General features: G+C 54.2%; 3 protein-coding genes across 3 annotated transcripts; 1 reads left to right on the top strand and 2 right to left on the bottom strand.

Moving 5' to 3' along the window:
• Window positions 1–3,978: 3,978 nt before the first annotated feature.
• Window positions 3,979–6,344, bottom strand: B0T26DRAFT_430871 (uncharacterized protein). Its single transcript, XM_060434967.1, has one exon. It carries the CDS (start codon window positions 6,023–6,025, stop codon window positions 4,385–4,387), a length of 1,641 nt encoding a protein of 546 aa, XP_060293340.1. The 5' UTR covers window positions 6,026–6,344; the 3' UTR covers window positions 3,979–4,384.
• Window positions 6,044–10,599, top strand: B0T26DRAFT_755158 (ankyrin repeat-containing domain protein; the record flags this gene model as incomplete). Its single annotated transcript, XM_060445916.1, has 2 exons — window positions 6,044–8,923; window positions 10,381–10,599. 2 exons carry the CDS (start codon window positions 6,044–6,046, stop codon window positions 10,597–10,599), a joined length of 3,099 nt encoding a protein of 1,032 aa, XP_060293339.1.
• Window positions 10,600–14,826: 4,227 nt separating this feature from the next.
• B0T26DRAFT_723866 (uncharacterized protein) lies at window positions 14,827–15,852 on the bottom strand. Its single transcript, XM_060442646.1, has one exon. The coding sequence runs from the start codon at window positions 15,452–15,454 to the stop codon at window positions 14,996–14,998; it is 459 nt and encodes a 152-aa protein (XP_060293338.1). The 5' UTR covers window positions 15,455–15,852; the 3' UTR covers window positions 14,827–14,995.
• Between the last annotated feature and the right edge of the window lie 601 nt (window positions 15,853–16,453).

Raw genomic sequence — 16,453 nt, 5'->3', positions numbered from 1 at the left:
AAATAATAATGCCCTTTCGATCAAACTTGCCACTCATTAGGCCACCAACGATGATCGGCCCGTATGTAGGCCTTGATGCCTACACATCTTTTTAGGCTCCATTCAGCTGGTACGATGTAGCCAATCCAACACAACCCTACCTAGAAACATAATACCTTACCCACCTGCCTCCAGTCAGAATGGTCATGTTGCCACCCAGGTGCATAGGAAAAGCACCCAGCCCTTCGATTTCAAGGCAGGAGCTATCGAGCATTGAGAGCTGAAGAACCGGGATCGCCTTGTCACACCCCTACCACCACAAGCGGCGTGGCACTCTTTTACAAAAACGTCAATTGCAGTCAAAGCAAGAGCGCCATTTTAAACTTTCAAATCTGATTAATTATCGATACAATGACCGCCACAGCCCACGATGCTCAGCTTCCCGTCGCCTTCTGCCACACGCTGAGGAAGAAGTCGCCGCCGCAGATCTCCTGCCGCACGCCGAAGCGCCCGGCGCACTGCGTGTTGCAGTTCTAATCGTTGGCTCGCACCGCTTGATGTAGGGCATTAGTGGTGGGGGTTATTGGTACGACTGTTGGTAGGGTTGCTGGTAGGGTTGCTGGCCCGAGGGTTAAACTTCCAATCCGCCCCCGTCGCTCTGGGCCATGTTCAGGATGGGCGCCTGCGTGTCAAGGCATTAGTGCGATACCCCGGTCATTGTGTGCATGCAGGTTGGATGGAGCCCAATTATCTCGGTCGGGCTCGTCATTCTCGTCCTGTACGGTTCCATTTACGTATGATCTGTCGGGAATTGCTCGATATTGGAGTTTCGAGAAAAACGGCTGCAAGTGGGCGGGGCCACGAAGTGGACAGGGTGATGTGCTGCTATATTAACCATCCCGTATAACCATGGCTAACCTCCTCGGTAAAGCTCGCATTCCGTCGTGGCGCAGGAGTCAGGCACTCGCACTTGTCACCTTGGGAAAGTGGAGGAAAGGTACCTAGCGCAAGGCAAAAGTCCGAGCTGATTGAATCACGGATGGTCTTTGCTGTCGTGGGCATTGTTGCCGCATTACCAAGCGGCATCTAGCTCCTCAGTGAGCAATAGGTAGTAGGCTGCCAAGCAATTTAGATCAGATCGATCTCAGTTCCCTCTCGGGGTCGTTTTCTTTTCTCTTTCTACCTGACTGCCTCCCTACCAAGTACAAAGGATCCGACCACCTATAGAGACGCCATGTCACACACTCCATTCCTCGCTCGTCCTAGCAACTACCTACGGCTAATGCTGTTTCGTTGGCACCGCCATGAGATGTTGGACCTGACGTCACAGCACGAAGAGCCATCAAAGAAAACCCTTCCGTCCCTCCCCGTTACTCGGACTTCAAAAGCAAAATGATTGTCCTCCGGCGGCCAATTTATCACGTCGGTATCAACGACTAATAGATGCTGGCCGGGGTAATACGCAGGCCAGGCGTAGCAGAGATCAAGGAAACGGCCTGGGAAGAGCCTAATTAACAAATTGGTCAGCTGAGCCATTCCTGTCGTGCCGGAAGTAAAATAGTACAAGCCTCTTCTTTGAACACCTCCCTTCAGACAAGTACATAGCGAAGGGGAGTATCCCTAATAACCCCCTATATTTTTTATCAAGCGCCTGCTTGCGCTTTTTGTACGTCGTCTGTAAGGATCCCCATGACCTCGTTAGGCGATAAGTCCCGCCGATGACTCTCCTTCTCCGAATCCACACGTCCTAGCACGATCGTGTCGAAAGTTCACCAGTAATGATACCCTGGAGAGATGCTAATGTCCCCATATAACGAGTATTGGCGGTTCCGTCTGCGTAATGTCTAAAGACTTCTGACGCCCAGTCGTCGCGTAGTACATCCAACTGGTAAAAATATTCGTCGAGCGTATTCCTCCAATCTGAGGGAATACCGGCTACGGTCCTCGGGCGCTCGGCCGCGTATGGTGGAGGTGGTGGGTGTTGGAATAGCGATACTGGTGACCGCACACTAGCAGGGAGGAAGCAGAGATCGCGCGAGTACGCACGTGCAAGTGTGCAAGTAGGCATGTGCGGCGCGCGGACCCCTCACACACACAAAAACCCCGGTCGCAAGCAGAACCTACCTTAGTTCCAGAGAGAGAGAAGAGGAATAAGAACAACTTTACACCCCCCCCCCCCCGGTAGTACTACCACTTTTTGACCCGTTGGAACACCTACGTGGTTGGAATACCACGAACAGTGGGAATTGCGTCTCAGACTCTGACTCTGACGCTGTGCTGACCTGGATCTGAGCGCTGATCTCACCAGCAGCGCGGGTGGAAGCCCTGTCATTGGCCATTTGATGGGTGTCGACCGGAGTAAAGAATTTTGTTATTGTACGAGGAGAGGGTGGGAGATGTAGTAATTAATCATGTGTGCGCCCTTTTATGTAGATGTGTCCCGCAAACCTTCAGACGCTCACGGGGTGGCGCCATGGCTCAAACTTCGAGTCAAATAGTGGAGAATCCCCCAAGAGCTTTATCTCTGGAAGCACAGCCTCTATTTCGACGGGGTGGTGATACGGCGCCACCTAACCGAAGGCCTACGGCCTTCTATTGGCTGCATCCGATTTAGGCCTTATACTGTGGGTCAATGTGGGTCCGCGTAACTTTTTCTTCCTTGCTGAGACCTAGCGCCTGTAGTACTCTCGCATCCGAAATGCGAACCAGGAGCTGGGGACCGGAAGAGCATCATACGTGGACCAACCAGGATCATACCCGCCCAATCCCTTATAATCTTGGCGGTACAATTTGCCTTGTCTTCTCAAACTCGGCTTCGATGACTTTGATGAGACGGATCACCTTAGATTTTGTAGTTTAGTGTGTGTAGAAGATAATTCTGTCTACATCCACGAGTATTGATTGCACAGAGAACTGCTCCACGAGAATGCAAGTTGACAACAGGAGGAAGGAAGTGCACGTGCTACAATGGTACGTTGACAAAAATTATTAGGGGCCCCACCACTCACTCGTAACCTTGATAAACGCGGTCTTAACCCTGTTTAACCCGGTGCGACCAACCCTCCCAGAGTGTCCGATCAACCCAAAAGCGCAATCCAAAGGTGCCGTGCTTCTAACAGGTGGCAAGGTGTGTGGCAACTTTGACCTTGGCCACGACCTGGCCACGACCTTGTGCCTGGCCAGGACCCCTTTTCTCAACCATACCCCTTGAGCTGCCTGGACCAGCCTCTCCATTTGACAGCTACAATAGTTCAACTAGTGTACCAAACTGCCATACACCTCGCTATTATCCATATATATAATACGGTCTCCTTAATAAAGCTGGAGAGGATAAGGACGATTAAATTAAATGTATTTAATCTTCAACTTACAAGTCGTACGTGTGCATCGGCCACGGTATTTTTACTACTCGTTACGACCCTCAATCTTAACCTCGATAGACCGGCCCCAACCCGGTGCGGCCAACTCTCCTAGAGGCCAATTAACCTTATAGTTCCAATCCCAAGTGCCGTGCTTTCTGATAGAGGCTTTCATATTCTATTCAACGGCTTGGCTTGCTCAGTTGTTCACGCGAGCGTATCCCGGGTCGTAATCATTTGAGCCACATCCGAGCCATAACCGAGTTGAACCTTAAAAGGCCCTCTATGACACTCACTTCCTAGTATCACGAGATTTCCTTTGTTTACTTTATGGGTATAAGTAGGGGCCTCTTTTCCTGAATCTCTAGACCTTTCTTAGACAGACAACTCAGACAACTCAATGCGCTGTCAACTACGATCACGTACAAGAAATAACAAATATCAAACTTTAAGAAGCTTGAAAACCGCCTTGTATGCTTTCATATCCTAAATAACAATGTAAGCGAAAAGTGAGAGTTACTTTTAAGCAAAGAGTCCTAGCCTAGTTACATAATCGCGGGAGAAGACAAGTAAACTTGGACGGACGAAGGGCACCGATACCGCAAGTGGTGGGCAAGCTGTATCACGAGAAGGACCGAGATAAGGAAATAACCCAATTCTGATACGCCCCGAACGTGTTTGCCCCATGCAAACCCTTCCATCATTCTTCTAGCTGTCTGGGTGCAAGAGTGGCTACCATGCTGCTATTACTTGTATTAAGTGTTACAAACAAATTGTCTCCTGGGTGCAAACGACTCCTCATTGAAGTCGATCACCGGCCTAGCCATTTACGCTTAGGAAATATAAATGCCGCGCACCTACCTAGTTACCGATGCCTATTCAGCGACAAACATCTGCAACTCTCCGGATATGTAGGTCCATGTTTCAAAAGTCTTTTTTGCGTGCTAGCAATCAACAAACGCGGCATAATTAACCTCTTGGCCTAGTGGTTGCAAGCAGACAAACAACAAACGTAAGCAGACAACAATTATACCGCGATACGTCAGTCACAGCCCCAGTTCCGCCACGCCGCCCCCCTCCTCAATCCAGATAGGGCACTGCCTGATGCTCTCGTCACGCATCCACCCGGGCAGCGGACGGCTCGCATTGTTGACATACTGCCACCAGATGTACACGCCGCTGACTGCCGCGCGGATCGCCTCCTCCAAGACACGGTCCGCGCGCTCGCGGTCCCGGCCAGTAGCGATATTGATGATAAGCGGCCCGTCGCCAAAGTCCCTGAACAAGTCCATGGCAAAAGCCACGTCGGGCGCGCTCAGCGTGGCCCCGATGCCGGCGTTGTCCTCGCAGCCCTGCAGCGCAGTGCCGGCCGTGACGGTCGGCAGCCCGCTGCCGGACGTGTTGGCGTTCATGCGCGCGACGCCGCGGACCGCCGCGTCTAGGGTGGTGCTCAAGCCGACGTGGTCATGGTATGCCGTTTGCAGCCGCTGCAGCGTGTGCAGCACGCGGCCGCACGCCCCGCGGTACGCGCCCATCTGCCCGCCGTGGTACAGGCCCAGCGGCTCGAGGTACGCGCGCGAGAAGCCGATGGCCACCAACCACGCGCCGCGGTGGATGTCGCGCACGGTGCGGATCGGGTGCGCGACGGGCGCGCCCGAGTTGCACATGACGGTTCGCCGGTAGAAGGGCGGGTAGCCCGCCGCGATGGCTTTTAGGTCGTTCTTGGTTATGCCGCGCGCGTGCCGCCGGATGCCTTCGTGCTGCGGGAAGCCGGTCAGCCGCCCGATGATGTACGGGTCGGGCACCGTGTTTTCGGCCGTGGTGCTGGGTGCTGCCCCAAAGCGCTGGAACTGCCCCTTGACGGTCGAGCCGTATTGGAAGGAAAACGAGTCGCCCAGCGGGAGAGCGTCGCTGCCGCTTCCGCTGCCGCCGAGGCCGTAGTAGGTGCCGTCGACGAGGAGGGCGGCGACCAGAGCGTCGGCGTCGACGCGGAGGTAGTTCTTGTCTGGGGCGAGATAGCTTGGCCGCGCAACGGGTTGTGGCTTGGCCCGCCAGACCTTGTCAAAGAAGGCGACGAGGTTCGGGATCTGCGGCCTAGTTGCGACCAGGTCCAGTTCGCTCGTTGCCGATGTGGCGGCCTGCAGCGTTGGGACGTGGCTCAGGCCCCGGTCGTGCAGGCCGTCCCAGCCGATTGCTTCGCATCGGTAGTAGCCGCGATAGACGAGTTGTTGGAGTTTGAGGAAGATGTTCCGGAATAGAGGCACCAAGATGAGCGGGAATATGTTGACCGAGAGTGTCACGATCGCGATGATGGCGGAAAGTTTGCCCCAGTCCTCCATGATGTCCTCAATTGTTTGTACACCTAACCTGGATATCAAGACCCCCAAACGTTGGCAGCCAAGCTCCAAGCTGACCGGGCGCGTGTCGTGGAATGAAGACAGATGGCCAGGACAGTGGAGCCTATAATCTTCGGACGTTGATGGCCGTTCTCGCTCTTCGTCTGGGTGGTGTAGGACTTCGCCTGGGTGGTGTAGGACCCTTGCAGTCGATTGGCTCGGCGTGACCATTGAGCCGAGTGGCTTGCAGCTGTGTAACCCAAGACAAGACGTCGAGCTGAGGAGGCATTCACGAGAGCCTCGTGCCCTCAGTTCAACCGTCCTCACTTCAACCGTCCTCAGTTCAACCATCCTCTATCAACGGCAAACATGGACGAATCGAGCCGGACCCTGGAGGCATTTGCCAACAGCCCCTTCAACCGCGCAACGGCAGCACAGCTATGGCGACGTCTTCTCGCGGAACATACAGCCAGCAGTAATTCTCTTCACGAGGCTGCATGTTGCGGCGACCTCGACACGGTTGTGCAGCTCCTTGATGAGAAGACCGACTCCCTCAACCTCAATGCCATCGACGAGGACGGCCGAGCCCCCATTCATTTTGCTCTGAGAGCTGGCTCGTCCGAAATAGTCCAGTTGCTGCTCGAGGCTGGAGCGTCGCCGAATCCGATACCCCTGCCTGAGCCCTCCATCGCAGATGCACTTATGATGCTGTCTCGGATTCTGTACGCGGCGTTCCAATGGCTCTCCTTCATCTGGGTGGCTTCCAAGCAGCCATTCTTTCCAGCGCCGCTCCTGAAACTCGCCCGGTTTCAACTAGTGCTTAGTCTTGGCCTGGGGGCGGTTCTCTCATACGCCTTCGCCGTCGTCTGGCTTCTCAGGAAATTTCCTCACTTTCGGCCAGACTCGATCGCAGACGCCGCCACGGCGTTCAAGGGCGACTCGGAGCATGCCGTTCTCATGCTGCTTGACTCGGGCTATCAGCCATCGTACAGCGAAATGCCAGTATTATGGGAAGCAGCTGCGCTCAAGGGCTATACTGGCCTGTGTCAACGGTTGATGCAGCTAGGCTGGGACGTCGATGCGAAGTTTGTATATCTTGGCGAGACAGTCGACTCGGATCCAGTGGTGTTGACGGCACTTCTTTATGCCAGCGGCGCATCTCACAGCCACCTTGTATCCCAGCTGCTCAGCCGTGGTGCCGACCCTGTCCAGCTGGATTCCCTTGGCCGGTCCTGCCTCCTGCTAGCGTGCATGCGTTGCTATCCGAGTGCCAGGCCGCGCTCTCGAGAAGAGTCAGACGCCACGCTCGCGGCACTCTTGGCGACAGACGCAGTCCAGCATCTCAACAAGAACCACTTGCCGCCAGATCCCAACAGAGGCGAATCAGTCTTCCAGCTAGGATGGGGTTGGCCGCTGGCCGAGGCGTGCCGTGATTTCTGCACGCCAGCGGTGCAGCTCCTCCTAGACGCCGGAGCAGATCCAAATTTTGCAGACGAGCTGGGCGTCACGGCTCTCCACGTTGCTGCCGGAGTCTGCTACCGCGACAGAAATATTGAGAATGTCAAGATCCTCTTGGACCACGGAGCCAAGGTCAACGCGACGACCTCGGACTCGTGGACGGCACTCGGCAAAGTCTGCAATTCCGGGTCTTCTCCAGAGGCTCTCAAAGTCCTGCTCGAAGCGGGAGCAGATGCTAGCTTCGGCGCCGGCCAGAACACGCCCTTGCAGATCGCGGCGCGTCACGACATATCCGAGTTGCAACTGGTGCGCATCCTGCTGGAGTGGAGAGAGGGCATCGACGTCAACGCGACGGGGGGGCAGTTTGGGTCTGCCCTCGTCGCCGGGCTCAACAAGCCCAAGAGCCCAGACAGCGAGCCAGAGGTACTGGAGTTTGTGCGCGACATGATAAGCCACGGCGCCGACGTCAACTTGGCGCCCGACGGATACCACGCCCCCATCACCACAGCAGCCATCCACGACTGGCCAAGCGTCGTCGAGATGCTCATCAACCACGGCGCCGTCGTCCCGCCCACAAAGGAGGTGACCGGCAAGGCCGAGTGGCCGCGCAGCACGCTGCAAGTCTCCATCCTCAGCTATCTAGACGGCTTCCAGCCCGCCGTCTTCGACATTCTCCTGCACCACGGCGCCACACCCAACGGCGACACCTTCGTGTCCGGGCTCGGCGGCAACGTCGGCTCGACCATCCTCGGCCACGCATGCAGCCGCTACTTTGCCGATCCATCCGTCACCCAGCTCCTGCTCCGCCACGGCGCCGACGCCAACGCGCTCGACCCGCGCGGCCGCCGCCCGCTACACGAGGCCGCCTTCGCGCTCAACGCGGCGCACGCCCGCCTGCTCCTCCAGCACGGCGCCGCGCTCAACCTTCCAGCCCACGCCAGTAACTACGGCACACCGTGGCACTCGCTGTGCAAGGGCCTCGCGCAGTTCTCAACCACAGAGCGCAACATGACAAAAGCACAAGAATTCCACACCATCTGCCAGCTCTTCGCCGCGCAGCCGTCCCCCTCCTCTACGGATCCACTATCCGCAGTCTGGACCCGCGATGCCGCCGGAAATACGTGCCTGCACTACCTTGCGGCGCTGAGCGAACCGTCGCGCATGGTCCTCGCGCTCGCGCCCCACGGCAGCGGCGGCGGCAGCACGTATTACGGCGCCGGAAACTCGCCCGCGGCCGACCTGGCCCAGCGGTTCCTCGTGCTGCTCTGCCGCGGCGGCCTGCACCCGTCTGCGCTGCTCGCCGAGGACGCCGCGGGCCAGACCGCGCTGCACGTCGCCGCCCGGCTCGGCGATGTCGACGTCATGGCCACGCTGCTGGAGCACGTCTACTCAATGGGCAGGGTGCAAGACGCGAGTGATAGCGGTAGCGACGACGACGACAACAACAACGACGCGGACGGCGTCCTCGGCGCGCTGCTCAAGAGCACGGATAACGATGGCAGCACGGCGCTGCTGCTGGCGGCCGGCGAGGGCCGCGCGCTGGCCTGCAGGTTTCTCATGGATGTCTACACGGGCGCGGCGCGGCGGCCGGAGCCCCTAGTCGCGCTAGCGCAGGCTGCGTCGAGGCGGGCAGCGCGCAACGGCCATGTCGACGTCGCGCGGTATCTGGCGGGGTTTAGGCTTGTTGATCGGCCTAATAGAAATGATGTCGGGAATTCCGTGTGGCAGGGTGCGGTTGGGGGTGGTGATGATGTCCAGCTGGTGTTTACGGAGAGTGTGCTTGGCGATGCTGTAGCGGTGTGGAGGACGAGGATGGATATAAAGGCAGAGTAGTGGGAATTTGGTGTTCTGATGACGACAAGGTCAAATATTCTAGGGAACGGTGAATTAGCAAAAAGAAAAAGCGGAGGATCTGGGTTGACCTATTTGTTCTCATCTTATTGTAGTCTAGTTTAAAGTGAGCCGGCCGGTATGACTCTGTCGGCGCCGTTCAATAATTTGACATTTTGCTGTATCACGGCAAATGCGTGAGTTAACCTTTAATGTGTACGTGGTGAAGACTCACTTTGTAGGAATTACCGATCAATCAGGTCAGCGCACGGGCCACACACGCCCAACACGTTGCCCAGCACGTGACCGCGGAGCACCCTAACTGAGCACCTTCGTGTCCCCGTAGTTCGTGATCCCCTTTAGAGAGAGACATGGAAGACTACAAGCAACACAACCCCCCCCACCCTTCGTGACAGTTACTACAGTGACTAATGCGCGAATGACCTTGTCATTCCAACACACTTTCGTTGTAAATCTAACTGTAAAAGTCCCTCCTCAAGGCAAGTCTTATTAAAGCAGACGAAATAATGCATAACGTTCATGATATGCGAGTTAGCCATGATAAGCGAGTTGGCCACCTTAACGAGATTTGGTGGGGCACAAGCAAAAAGATGTTAGTAAATTATTAGTGATCTTATCAATTTCTTATCGCATTTGGCTGCGCACGCTACCCGGTCTCGTTAAGGTGCCTAACTTGCTTATCATGGCTAACTCGCTTATCAAATACGTTAACGTTACATAAAAGGAAGGAAATTATAATCGAATAAAAAGGGATAGTCCCTGGCACTGCTAAATCGTGTAATTTGCCACTTTCTACAACACCGTAAATGGAGCTATTCGCAACTTAGGTCGCCTGGGTCATGTAGTCAAGCCGTCAATTGAGCCAAGGCGCCTAGGTCTTGCAGTCGAGTCGAGCGTTGGCTGGCGAAAGTGTGGTCAACTTAGCGACGTAATTGTAATCCCAGCGCTTGGAGTGGTGCAGCCAGCGATTGCAGTAGTTCTGGCTGTAATATAGGCGGTGAGCTGTAATCCTTGGGCGCTTGTACCTACAGCGGACATGAACAATTTAACAGTAGTAGTTTCCCCAATTAAAAAGGAGAGAGTTTCTATCCACTGTTAAATCGTCGCCATGCACTGTAGTTCTCCAAACATAACCCTAACCCTGGCCCCTATTCCCGCCCTCCAGTACATCCAAGATTCTGCCGCGTAGTAATTTACCACTTTTTACCACAACCGAACCTTATACCTTCCACTACGACCTACCTTCTACTGCAACCCACCTTCTACTGTAACTCACCTTCTACTGTAACCCACCTTCCACTGCAACCCACCTTCAACAACCAGCAAATATCGTCGTCGCAGCATTCAATCCATGTATCGGTATGGCTTCATTTTTCGTTACTTACTTCGTCGCGCAGTACCAACTATCGATAGAAATGGCTGCCCTTGAAGATCTGAGCTATCTGAGCTATCTTAGCGACAACAGCTATCTCAGCGATGCGCCCGATGCAAATGCGCTGCCACCACTACCGCTGTCAAACCCGCTGCCCATCACCGCTGTCAAACTCGCTGCCCACTACTGCCGTTCAACACATCTAAACTACGAAGCGCCAACTATGCTAAAGACTTTGGCGTAACTAGCGTCGATTTTGGCTGTCACCGAGGCTAAATTCGTTAATCCCTGGGCTCACCCACAAATAGCTACGGCACTGCCGCTGGCGCGTTAGAAAGCTTGCAACTCAGGGATACACGCCATTCCAAGCCACGATGAAGTTGTTTGACCATGACGGCGTCCATGGAATGCAATTACTAGTATTTACCCTGGAGCTCACTCTCAACTCTGCATCTTCCACATTAAGAAGAATGTGATCCTTTAGTTCAAGAAGAAATGGAATGCAGCCGCTACAGACGAGGTTGCCCGGACTCAGGCGCAGGCTCAGGGCTAGGGCAGGCAACAACAAGAGTAAAACAACGATGAGGACAGCGACGATGACGAAGAGAACAACGACAACAACGGAGAAGAAAACTAGCTTCTAAAGCTTCAGAAGCTTGATTTTCATGTATATTAGTACCTGGAAAGGTCGCTACTTGATGAAGACGAGTACTTGCAGTACCACGAGTTTGACAGAGTCGAAGACCTTCGAGGAAGGCCCCGCAACACCACTGCTCTTGCCGCCGAACCGAACGCTCCGAGGGTCTCGACCGCTCAGTTCGAGGCCACTCAGCCACGCAGGCAGTCCGGAATCATGCCCTCTCTTCGGCGGGACCCCTCACCGTGGGAGGGTGCCACCCTCGACCATGACGACGGCCATGACGACGGCCATGTCAACGGCCATGTCAACGACGATGTCGACGACGATGTTGACGAACTCAACCAGGCGCCCGCGCAGCCTGCTCGCCGCCGCACCGTCAACAACCTCGACTCGGCACGCCGTAGTAACCGAGGCGCAGGGAGCCGGGGTGGCAGGGGCACAGGCACCCGGAGAGGTAGGGCAAGCACCCGGGGTTCGGGGAGCAGGGGAGGCCGGGGCGGTACAACAACATCACGAGCTTCAACACGCAGTGGAAAGGCTCCTCATCCGACTGCCCAAGCCTTAGAAGGCATGGATCAGTAAGGCTATCAGTTGCATGCAGGCAGTTGTGAGTAGTGTAAGCAGGCCTGTAGTTTTTTATTGCGTTTTTGGCCCTATTACGTAAGCGAATTCAACAAAGTCAGCTTCGCATTTTACTACAGATTTGAACGATTTGAGCGAATCTACGGCCCTGAGCTGGAATCACCGCATTTGGAAGTGTGTTAACGTTGGCGATGGCGGCGAGGTGCAATTGCGGTGCAACTGCGTTGCCAGCGCTTGGAGCGGGGCAGCCAGCGAATGTGGTAATTTGGCTGTAAAATGTGATATTTTCATAGACGGTGAGCTGTAATGCTTGGGCGCCCATGTACCTACAGTGCACGGCGACGATTTAACAGTGGATAGAAACTGTCTCTTAAAAAGAAACCAGAGAAGGATGCGGAGCCCAGGCTCCGCTCGAACCTAGGCCCTTTCAAGCGAAGGGTCATCTTGAACGGTAACTCATTACAGTTCCTTACCCGTTCGACCAGAGTGAAACGGCAATGCCCGTATCAGATTTCAGCTACTTCGCTGGAAAGAAGACGCGACATCAAGGTATATGTGCCCGCAAAAGGGGTTTTTTCTTGAAGCGTTCAACGCTTATCTAGTCTGCGGGTAAGCTTCTAGAAAGAAAGCTGCGCTTTATCCCGGAATGGGCCCCAAAAAAGCCCAACCGCTCCAAGCCGTCAAATGCCGCTTTGCTGTGTCGTGAGATAGAATGCAACTTTCTAGCCAGCTCCCCCCCCCCCCAAAATAAATCACTTTCTTCCTCAATCTCGCAATTCAACCTCAGTCAATCGCACGTACGATTTATCGCTTTCCAGCTATGGACAGGCACGCCCAATACTTGACGATTACGATCTTATTAATCCCTACTAATATAACGTATTTTATAAGCGAACGGATAATATAGGCGAACGGATAATTTTGCACCACCCCACTACAACTACCCTCAATTACACAACCACAACACTAGGAAATAACAATAACTGAATTAGAAATAGATGAATCAGATGATTCTGCAGCCTCCTTGCACGTGCGTGCATTATGGCCAGGCTTGCCGCACACGCCACAGCACCGAATCTTCGTTCGAGACCCCCCTACATCACCACTACTTTGTCGTATTTCCTGGGTTAACTGCTTACCCACAGCCTTCTAATCTAGTAGATCCTGTGCCTCTTGTACCGTAAGTGACCCTCCAAGCCGCATACGTGTTTTTTTTAGCTCTCCGTCTCTTACTAAGCCCCTCATTTGCCTTACGTAGTGCCGAGACCTCAGTACGTAGAAGAGCTACCTCGTGCATCACAGCCATTGTACCTTTGGCTAATCGATCCACAGCAGTTAGCATTGGGGTTGGAGAGCTGCCCTGATGGTTGGAAATTCGAGTTTTAATAAACGCTGACTGTGAGGTGGTTTCTCGAGGGTTGTGTGGCGTTTGGGAGACCCAAGGTAGTGTAGTGGTTAGGCTTGAGGCTGGGGGTGTTGGGGTTCGAATGCGCACATCCAGCTTAGATATCACCCTTTCTGGGTCGTACGGCACAAGGCCAGCTCCGGCGAAGGCTCCTTGGATGTTCTTGTCGATAAAAGCCGTAAAAAATGCCTCTTTAAACGCACAAAGGAAATCCAACTTAGTGATATGTGTAATGTACATGCGCATCAACTCCTCGATTTGATCACCATAAGCCTTCTTCAACGGCCCAAAACAACCAACATCTAATGGCTGGACTAGATGCGAGGAATGAGGAGGCATACAGAGTGTAATAATATTATGCTTCTTGCAATAGTTCTCGAAATCGTCGGAATGGTGGCTTTCGTGGCCGTCAAGGACTAAGAGCCGGTATTTTCCCTTCGTACGAGATGCTGAATGAAGATCAAAGTGCTTGATGAAATCGAGGCCTTTCTCATTGGTAGTCCAGCCGTTATCGGTCGTCCCGATATACCAGGTAGCTGGAAGACCGCAATCTCGGTACCAACCATCCTGGTGGTATTTTCCTTTTAAGAGGATGAATGGTGGGATAGCCCAGCCTTGAGCATTTACCCCCTGGATAACTGTAGCCCATTCACGATTACCAGGTTGGACCTTTTTAGCTTTCCCATAGCCATCAGAAGTAGTAACAGCCATCCCAGTAGTAATCATACCCATCGCAAACCCAGTCTCATCAAAGTTGTACGTATCTTCGTCAAGGATACCGTACTTGGCTTTAGTATTATACACAAGGGCAAACCACTCGCGAATAATCTTTGGATCTTCGCATTTAGCCCTCTGGTAGTCATATTTACGCGAAAAACGCGTCCGGAGTTCTGGTTGGCGTTTAACGAAGTTGTGAGCCCAGAGCTTGCCGACAGGGGGCGCGTCGCGTTCGCGTAACAGTCGGTTGGCCATATCTTCCACAAAACGAAGCCGAGGAGGAAATGCGCGTGCACATAGCTCAGATATATACTGAATAATTGTATGCTCCTCTAGATCTGTGAGTTTTCGTGAATTGGCTGGAATATCGCGTCATGAAGGCCGACCGACGCGTCGGTTGTAGAGAGTAGTGTAGGGAACAGAATAGATCTTTGCTGCAGCTGAAAAACGGAGTTTTGGGTCTTTTCCAAGAGCTTCAAGGGCTAAGTTTGATTGTGCTTCCTTTGAAGGTAGTGCCATATTGTGTGGTGGAGGAAAACGTTGCGAAAGGTCGAGAGGGTGGGGTGGTGTAAAATTATCCGTTCGCTTATAAAATACGTTATCACTAGGAACGCGTGTTTTTCAAGCCGCCGCGATGGCTACGGTCGGAGTCCCTCAACCGCAGCCTCCACCGCCCGATGCGCCAAATCCAGGCGCCGTGGCCAGCCTCCCGGCCGCCTGATCCTCCCTATAACTAAAGAGACCCCGAACGACTACATCCCTATCACCGCACAGTCGATCGAATGAGACAAGGCTGCATTTACCAGGCTGTATTCGTAGAATCTAAAGCTAAGGAAAGAAAGAAGCAAGGAATCGAGAGCGGCCGGGCGGCCGTGGGGAAATAGTTGTAGGCGCTAGGGATCACGTTCAAGGTCATGTGCTAGGGCAGTGGTGGGGAGTGGAACTCCTGCAAGAGTGCACGAGCCACAAAGCCTAAAACCGATGCGCCCAACCAGCGGGTTTTGGCCCTGCCGTGACAATCCCTCCCAAATACAAGAGATGCCGTGGTTATAGCTTGGTCAAACATAACTAGCACCCCTCGGCCAGCCACCCATTACCTCGAGCGAAGCGAGGACAGCTCGCCGCAGGCGCCGCCGGAGGCAAAAAACAAGAAAAAAAGAGGCTCCGTTCAGCAGCTGACCCCTTCCTGACCCGTCAGGTAACCTATTTTAGTTTGTTTTTACCGTGGAAGCACTCAAGGATCCAGAGGCTTGTCTAATTCCCTAGTTTCAAGGTATAGTGTACACTCTCCTCCCCCTAGCTCTTTAAGGGGTTCTTGACGAGAAGTCGGAAGTGCTTAGTATCCGAAGTATCAGCAAACCTGACCAGCTGGGTGCAGATCATGGCCCAAGCCCACGCGACCCGATAGTCGACCGTACCCTCGTGCTTGCGGAACTCGATGGTGCGCTCTGACCCCGACGCATCGTCTACGAGGTGGTTGAAGTTGTAGGCTACCCGGTTTCTCTCGTCGGGGGGCGCATGATGGATCCCCAGCATCGCGCAGAGTTCGTGGATGTTTTCGGCGCCCCAGAGGAGCTGGAACCTGGGCTGCTTGCTGCGTCTGGGATCCAGTCGTCGTAGTCTGGGGAATTGCCGCGCGGTTTGAACCAACCGAGTTGACGCACCAGGATCGAGGCCATGAAGGGAGGGCAAAGTCCATGGCGTTGAGACGCGTGTGCTCGGCGCAGATCCCGCGAGGCGCGCCTCGCCGAGCATGAGGATTGTGGCGAGCTTTTTCAGGGTGACGAGCGAGAACGGCGGGTCCAACCAAAGTCTTCCGACGTGGACGTGGAGAGCGCACGTCTCGTTGACCTGGGCCTTTTACGCCACGAGACCTTTCAGAATTGTCTTGAAAGTATCCTTGTATTCAGAGTACTGGTTATGTTTGCTCTTGCCCTAGCCGCTGCCTGACGTGCTGGTAGCCATGAGAACTAGCGTATTGACCTCGATGCCCCAACAGAACTCCACAGCTCCCTCGGAAGCTAGGGAGTTGTCATCCTTGACGACCCAAGCCTCCAAATTGTTGAGTCTGTTCCTGCTATTCTCGTCAATCTCTGCTTGACCGTGAAAAGTGTGGCGCTAGCGGCTTCGATGCATTGTGCAACCACCTCCATGACGAGTACCTTGATGGAACAACAGTTTTTCAGGCCGGCTTCATTTAGTTCAAGTAATCAGACTCTTGTGCGACCTAGTTGGTTGTAGGGGTTCGCGCTCCTTCGCTTCCGCTGGTGTTGGTATTACTCGATACCTACTCCATCGGAACTTTCGCAATAACGTGTCCGCCGGTCCACATCTTTTCTCCGAAGCTGATACCCCGCGTCTCATGGTCTATGGAATTCATAGTCTGTGGAATTCATAGTCTGTGGAATTCATAGTCTGTGGAATCCCGGTGCAGTGGGAACCATTGGGCAACCTGCACCAGGAAAAAAAGAATCAGCAAAGTTCATGTCGTCGAAGCCTCTTTGCCGTGGATATCAGGTGACGCAAGGGAACGCGTTGCGTACAAAAGCCCCGAAACGCGCCTGCGGAGCGCAACATCGCGAAAGCATGCAAATGCTACACCATCTGCCAGCTCTGCGCTGTGCAGTTCCCCTCGGCCTCAGAAGCGCCAGCAGCGGCGGTCTGGGACAGCGACGGCGTCGGAGACACCTGCCTTGACTACTTCGCTGCGCTGAGCGGGCCGTCGCGCATAGTCCTCGCGATCGCGCCGGAAAT

The sequence above is a fragment of the Lasiosphaeria miniovina genome (assembly GCF_030549165.1).
Source record: "Lasiosphaeria miniovina strain SMH2392-1A chromosome Unknown B0T26scaffold_6, whole genome shotgun sequence".
NCBI classification, from domain to species: domain Eukaryota; kingdom Fungi; phylum Ascomycota; class Sordariomycetes; order Sordariales; family Lasiosphaeriaceae; genus Lasiosphaeria; species Lasiosphaeria miniovina.
This window is presented reverse-complemented; position numbering and strand designations above follow the sequence as displayed.